The sequence below is a fragment of the Somniosus microcephalus genome, chromosome 3 (genome assembly GCF_052327205.1).
Source record: "Somniosus microcephalus isolate GS21.2 chromosome 3, FLI_Smic_1.0, whole genome shotgun sequence".
Lineage (NCBI taxonomy): Eukaryota > Metazoa > Chordata > Chondrichthyes > Squaliformes > Somniosidae > Somniosus > Somniosus microcephalus.
In genome coordinates, this window is record NC_140989.1 from 134,292,773 (window position 1) to 134,298,772 (window position 6,000).

The window sequence follows — 6,000 nt, forward strand, 5'->3', positions numbered from 1 at the left end:
TGCATTGACTCCTGCTCTAGCAATGGCATGATTTTAAAACTCTCATCCTTGTTTTCAAATCCCTCCATGGCCTCACTCTTCCCTACCCTTCCCTATCTCTGTAACCTCCTCTAGCCTCACAACCCTCCGAGATCTCTGCACTCCTCCAATTCTGGTCTATTGCGCATCCTGTTTTAATTGGTCCACCATTGGCGGCTGTGCCTTTAGCTGCCTAGGCCCCGAGCTCTGGAATTTACTCTCTAAAGCTCTCCTTTCTACCTCTTCTTCTTTTACGATGCTCCTTAAAACCTACCCCGTTCTCGCCTAATATCCCATTATTTGACTTGATGTCAAATTTTCTTTCATAACGCTCCTGTGAAGCACCTTGGGAAGTTTTACTACAGTAAAGGCGCTATATAAATGCAAGTGGTTGTTGTTGTAGATTGATCTACATACACGGGATCGGCTTCCACGTGTGTGCTGGTGACCTCCAGCTCTACCTCTCCACCACTTCTCCCAAGCCCTCCACTGCCTCTGTGGCATTAAACTGCTTGTCCAACACCCAGTCGTGGCTGAAGCCCAATTTCCTGTAGTTAAACATTAAGAAAGCCGAAGGTATCATCTTCGCCCCTGCCACAAACTTCATCCCTTTCCCTGACCACTCTCTCGGGCTGAACCAGACTGTTTGCAGCTTTGCCATTTTATTCAACCCCAAGTTGAGCTTCCGAACCCATATCCTCTCCATCACAAACGCCGTCTACTTCCACCTGCATAACGTTATCTGTCTTCACCCCTACTTCAGCCCATCAGCTGCTAAATTTGTCACCTTCAGACTTGATTATTCCAATGTTCCTTGCCTGGCTTTCCATCTTCCACCCTTTTGTAAACTTCAGCTCATCCAAAACTCCTGTCCTTCACCAATTTCTGTTCGCCCAGCACCCCCGTCTTTGCTGACCTAAATTTGGTACCCAGTCCCCAACACCTCAAATTTAAAATTCTTACCCTGTGTTAGAACCCTCCATTGCCTTGTTCCTCCCTATCTCTGTAACCTCCTCCAGCGCTGCAACCCCTTCGTCCTGAACTCTCCATTCCTCTGACTTTGTTCTCTTGTGATTCCTTCCTCCCTTCATTTCACCTTTGGCAGCTGTGCTTTTAGCTGCCTAACCCCCATGCTCTGGAATTCTGTCCATTAAACCTGTGTATTTCCACCTACCTCTCCTGCTTGAAGACCCTTTTTAAAACCCACCTGTTGAACCAAGCTTTTTTGTCCTCCCTCCTAACGTTCCTTCTTTAGTTTGCCATTCACTTTTTCCTGTGAATCACCGTTGGTAATGTTGCTATGTGAAAAGTGCTAGCAGTTGTTAGTAGGAATATTTCACTTGTACTTTGTTTGTTTTGAGTCATGCATGTTAACTATTGTTCTCATGAGGTGTGAAAGATTTATTCCTACACTGTTTATCCTGGTTATAATACACTATAATGTCAGTTATGACTGGTTTTGTTTTCTGAAATTATATTGTAAATTTGGGACTCTTGTCTAAATTTGATTCATTTATGGCCATTTCATCACTGATCATACTACTTGCCTTCAAATAAAAAATAAATTAGTATTCAGAAGTAAACAGAATATCTTGGGCCAACAGTATGTTCGGTGCTATTTGGTCTGAAAATAACGAGAACTATCTGTTGAAGCAGCAAAAGTTAATGAAACTTAAATCTTCTTTGCATTTTGTCTTGCAGTACTCCATGGTCTTGACCTAGAAAGTGAACATTGTATCTTTGAAAACCGCAATAACAGAGTAACTGTAATACCACTGAATGGTGCACAGTGTTCTGTCAATGGAAATCATATTAAAGAAGCTACTCAGCTAAACCAAGGTAACCAATTTTGAGTTTACTTAATAACTACACCAAGCAGAGCAGCAAACAACAAAGCCAATAGAATGTTAAAGCATATAGCCAAATCAGCAACATACAAGTCAGAGGAAATCATAATGAAATTGAATAGTGCTCTGGCCAGATACACCTTGAGCACTGCATCACTGAGGCGAAGGAAGTAAGTCAAGTGCTGGAAGCTCTTCAACAGTCACCAAGGCTGATCCCTAATGTCAAGGGTCTGAGTTATGAGGAAAGACTAGAGAAACTGGGGCTTATATAAGTAAATAAGACAGTAAATGATGTGGAAAGGGTAATCCCTTTAAAATTAGATCAAACAAAATTGTGAGAAAAGGATAAGGTGATACGGGTTCAAACTAGTAAAAGTCAAATTTAGGACTATAACAGAGAGTTCTTCTACACACATAATCTATCTTATTTTTTTATTTATCTATATATATAAAGCGGCTCGTCTGTCTGTCTGTACGTCTGTCTGTCTGTCTGTACGTCCGTCCGCCCGGTCTCGATGCGTTTGGAAGTTACAGAGCGTACCGACACGTGCGTCGCCTCAAAAGAAAGCTTGCGATTCCGGACCGGTCATCGGCGTATTTACGTTTCGGCCGGACAAAAATCCCGCCCGCGGTATCCCAAAAACGTTCAGCGTTCCGCTCATTAGCATCTCATTAGCGACCGTGTGACCTCGAGGTCTTCCTACAGTTGAGTGTCGAGTGACTCGACGATTGACCAATCCTACGCTTGGGTGACCTGACCGGTCGACCAATCGGTGTATGTGTGGGCGGGCCTTATCCTTCTGAACCGAGGTGAGTGGCCGCCATCTTGATTTTCCACGATTTTTTCCCCCACACTTTGTGTGTTAGGGAACTAAGGTAAATATTTGAATTATGTGTTAGGGAATTAATTAACAATTTATTTCAGTTTTATATTGTGTTTAGCAAACCCCCTCCCTCCTCCTCACCCTCGTGCAGGGGGGACTCGGTGCTGGTCTCCAGGCCCGCTGCAGGCAGGCCTGAAGCTCCAAAAATTTCTCTCTCTCTCCTTCTCCTCTTCCCTCTCTACTTCCCCCTCTCAGGTTTGACGGTGTCGGGGCCCGAAGTGAGCCGCTCTAACGGCCGCCAGCTCGCGGGGTTTCCCTGCCTACTCCCCGCGGGCCGCCTCGCGCCGCTGGCACTGACCGCGCATGCGCCGCCCGCCCGCGAGAGCCCGCTCTGGCTTTTTTTAAAACGGCAACCACGCATGCGCACGGCCGTTGCGCAGCCGCCTTGACGCCGGCACGCATGCGCACGGCCCCCGTGACGCCAGCACACAGCCTCGTGAGATCGCCGGGGGGGGGAGAGCCTCGGGAAATCGCGGGTGAGAGAGCCACGGGAAATCGCGGGGGGGGGAGGGAGGGAGAGCCTTGGGAAATCGCGGGGGGAGAGAGCCTCGGGAAATCGCGGGGGGAGAGAGCCTCGGGAAATCGCGGGAGGCGGGGGGGAGAGAGCCTCGGGAAATCGTGGGGGGCGGGGGGAGAGAGCCTCGGGAAATCGCGGGGGGGGGGGGGGGAGAGCCTCGGGAAATCGTGGGGGGCGGGGGGGGGAGAGAGCCTCGGGAAATCGCGGGGGTGGGGTGGGGGGAGAGCCTCGGGAAATCGCGGGGGGGGGGGGGGAGAGCCTCGGGAAATCGCGGGGGGGATAGCCTCGGGAAATCGCGGGGGGGCAGAGCCTCGGGAAATCGCGGGGGGGAGGGCCTCGGGAAATCGCGGGGGGGCAGAGCCTCGGGAAATCGCGGGGGGGAGGGCCTCGGGAAATCGCGGGGGGGGGAGAGTCTCGGGAAATCGCGGGTGGGTGGGGGGAGAGCCTCGGGAAATCGCGGGGGGGGGGAGGGCCTCGGGAAATCGCGGGGGGGTGGGGAGGGCCTCGGGAAATCGCGGGGGGAGAGCCTCGGGAAATCGCCGGGGGGGGGGGGGGGAGAGCCTCGGGAAATCGTGGGGGGCGGGGGGGGGGAGAGAGCCTCGGGAAATCGCGGGGGGGGGGGGGGGAGAGCCTCGGGAAATCGCGGGGGGGGGGGAGGGCCTCGGGAAATCGCGGGGGGGGGAGGGTCTCGGGAAATCGCGGGGAGAGAGCCTCGGGAAATCGCGGGTGGGTGGGGGGAGGGCCTCGGGAAATCGCGGGGGGGGGAGGGCCTCGGGAAATCGCGGGGGGGGAGAGTCTCGGGAAATCGCGGGTGGGTGGGGGGAGAGCCTCGGGAAATCGCGGGGGGGGGGGGGGGGAGGGCCTCGGGAAATCGCGGGGGGGGGGGGGGGAGGGCCTCGGGAAATCGCGGGGGGGGGAGGGTCTCGGGAAATCGCGGGGGGGTGGGGAGGGCCTCGGGAAATCGCGGGGGAGAGAGCCTCGGGAAATCGCGGGGGGGAGAGCCTCGGGAAATCGCCGGGGGGGGGAGAGCCTCGGGAAATCGTGGGGGGCGGGGGGGGGGGAGAGAGCCTCGGGAAATCGCGCGGGGGGGGGGGAGAGCCTCGGGAAATCGCGGGGGGATAGCCTCGGGAAATCGCGGGGGGGCAGAGCCTCGGGAAATCGCGGGGGGGAGGGCCTCGGGAAATCGCGGGGGGGGGAGAGTCTCGGGAAATCGCGGGTGGGTGGGGGGAGAGCCTCGGGAAATCGCGGGGGGGGGAGGGCCTCGGGAAATCGCGGGGGGGGGAGGGTCTCGGGAAATCGCGGGGGGGGGGGAGGGTCTCGGGAAATCGCGGGGGGGGGAGGGCCTCGGGAAATCGCGGGGGAGAGAGCCTCGGGAAATCGCGGGGGGGAGAGCCTCGGGAAAATCGCGGGGGGGGAGAGCCTCGGGAAATCGCGGGGGGGGGGGGAGGGCCTCGGGAAATCGCGGGGGGGAGGGCCTCGGGAAATCGCGGGGGGGAGAGCCTCGGGAAATCGCGGGGGGCGGGGGGGAGAGAGCCTCGGGAAATCGCGGGGGGGCGGGGGGGAGAGCCTCGGGAAATCGCGGGGGGCGGGGGGGAGAGAGCCTCGGGAAATCGCGGGGGGCGGGGGGGGAGAGAGCCTCGGGAAATCGCGGGGGGAGAGCCTCGGGAAATCGCGGGGGGGAGGGCCTCGGGAAATCGCGGGGGGGAGAGCCTCGGGAAATCGCGGGGGGCGGGGGGGAGAGAGCCTCGGGAAATCGCGGGGGGCGGGGGGGAGAGCCTCGGGAAATCGCGGGGGGCGGGGGGGAGAGAGCCTCGGGAAATCGCGGGGGGCGGGGGGGGAGAGAGCCTCGGGAAATCGCGGGGGGGAGAGCCTCGGGAAATCGCGGGGGGGAGGGCCTCGGGAAATCGCGGGGGGGAGAGCCTCGGGAAATCGCGGGGGGCGGGGGGGAGAGAGCCTCGGGAAATCGCGGGGGCGGGGGGGGGGAGAGAGCCTCGGGAAATCGCGGGGGGGAGAGCCTCGGGAAATCGCGGGGGGGAGAGCCTCGGGAAATCGCGGGGGGCGGGGGGGAGAGAGCCTCGGGAAATCGCGGGGGGCGGGGGGGGAGAGAGCCTCGGGAAATCGCGGGGGGGAGAGCCTCGGGAAATCGCGGGGGGGAGGGCCTCGGGAAATCGCGGGGGGGAGAGCCTCGGGAAATCGCGGGGGGCGGGGGGGAGAGAGCCTCGGGAAATCGCGGGGGGCGGGGGGGGAGAGAGCCTCGGGAAATCGCGGGGGGGAGAGCCTCGGGAAATCGCGGGGGGGGAGGGGCAGGGAGAGCCTCGGGAAATCGCGGGGGGGAGAGCTTCGGGAAATCGCGGGGGGGGGGGGGAGAGCCTCGGGAAATCGCGGGGGGGGGGGAGAGCCTCGGGAAATCGCGGGGGGGGAGGGGCGGGGAGGGCCTCGGGAAATCGCGGGGGGAGAGCTTGGGAATCGCCGGGGGGGGTGGAGAGCCTCGGAAATCGCGGGGGGGGAGAGCCTCGGGAAATCGCGGGGGGGGGAGGGCCTCGGGAAATCGCGGGGGGGTGGAGGGCCTCGGGAAATCGCGGGGGGTGGTGGGGAGGGCCTCGGGAAATCGCGGTGGGGAGAGCCTCAGGAAATCGCAGGGGGGGGGGGGGGAGAGCCTCGGGAAATCGCGGGGGGCGGGGGGGGAGAGAGCCTCGGGAAACCGCGGGGGGGAGAGCCTCGGGAAATCGCGGGG

General features: G+C 59.4%; 1 protein-coding gene across 5 annotated transcripts in view; it reads left to right on the forward strand.

The window, feature by feature from the left end:
- The window catches only part of kif16ba (kinesin family member 16Ba), a 290,426-nt gene that overhangs the window by 139,255 nt on the left and 145,171 nt on the right, over nt 1–6,000 (forward strand). For all 5 annotated transcript variants that reach the window (XM_085981640.1, XM_085981641.1, XM_085981643.1 and 2 more), the window contains exon 15: nt 1,720–1,857. In XM_085981640.1, the coding sequence (XP_085837766.1) occupies nt 1,720–1,857 (138 nt within the window). The remainder of the gene's footprint in view (nt 1–1,719; nt 1,858–6,000) is intronic.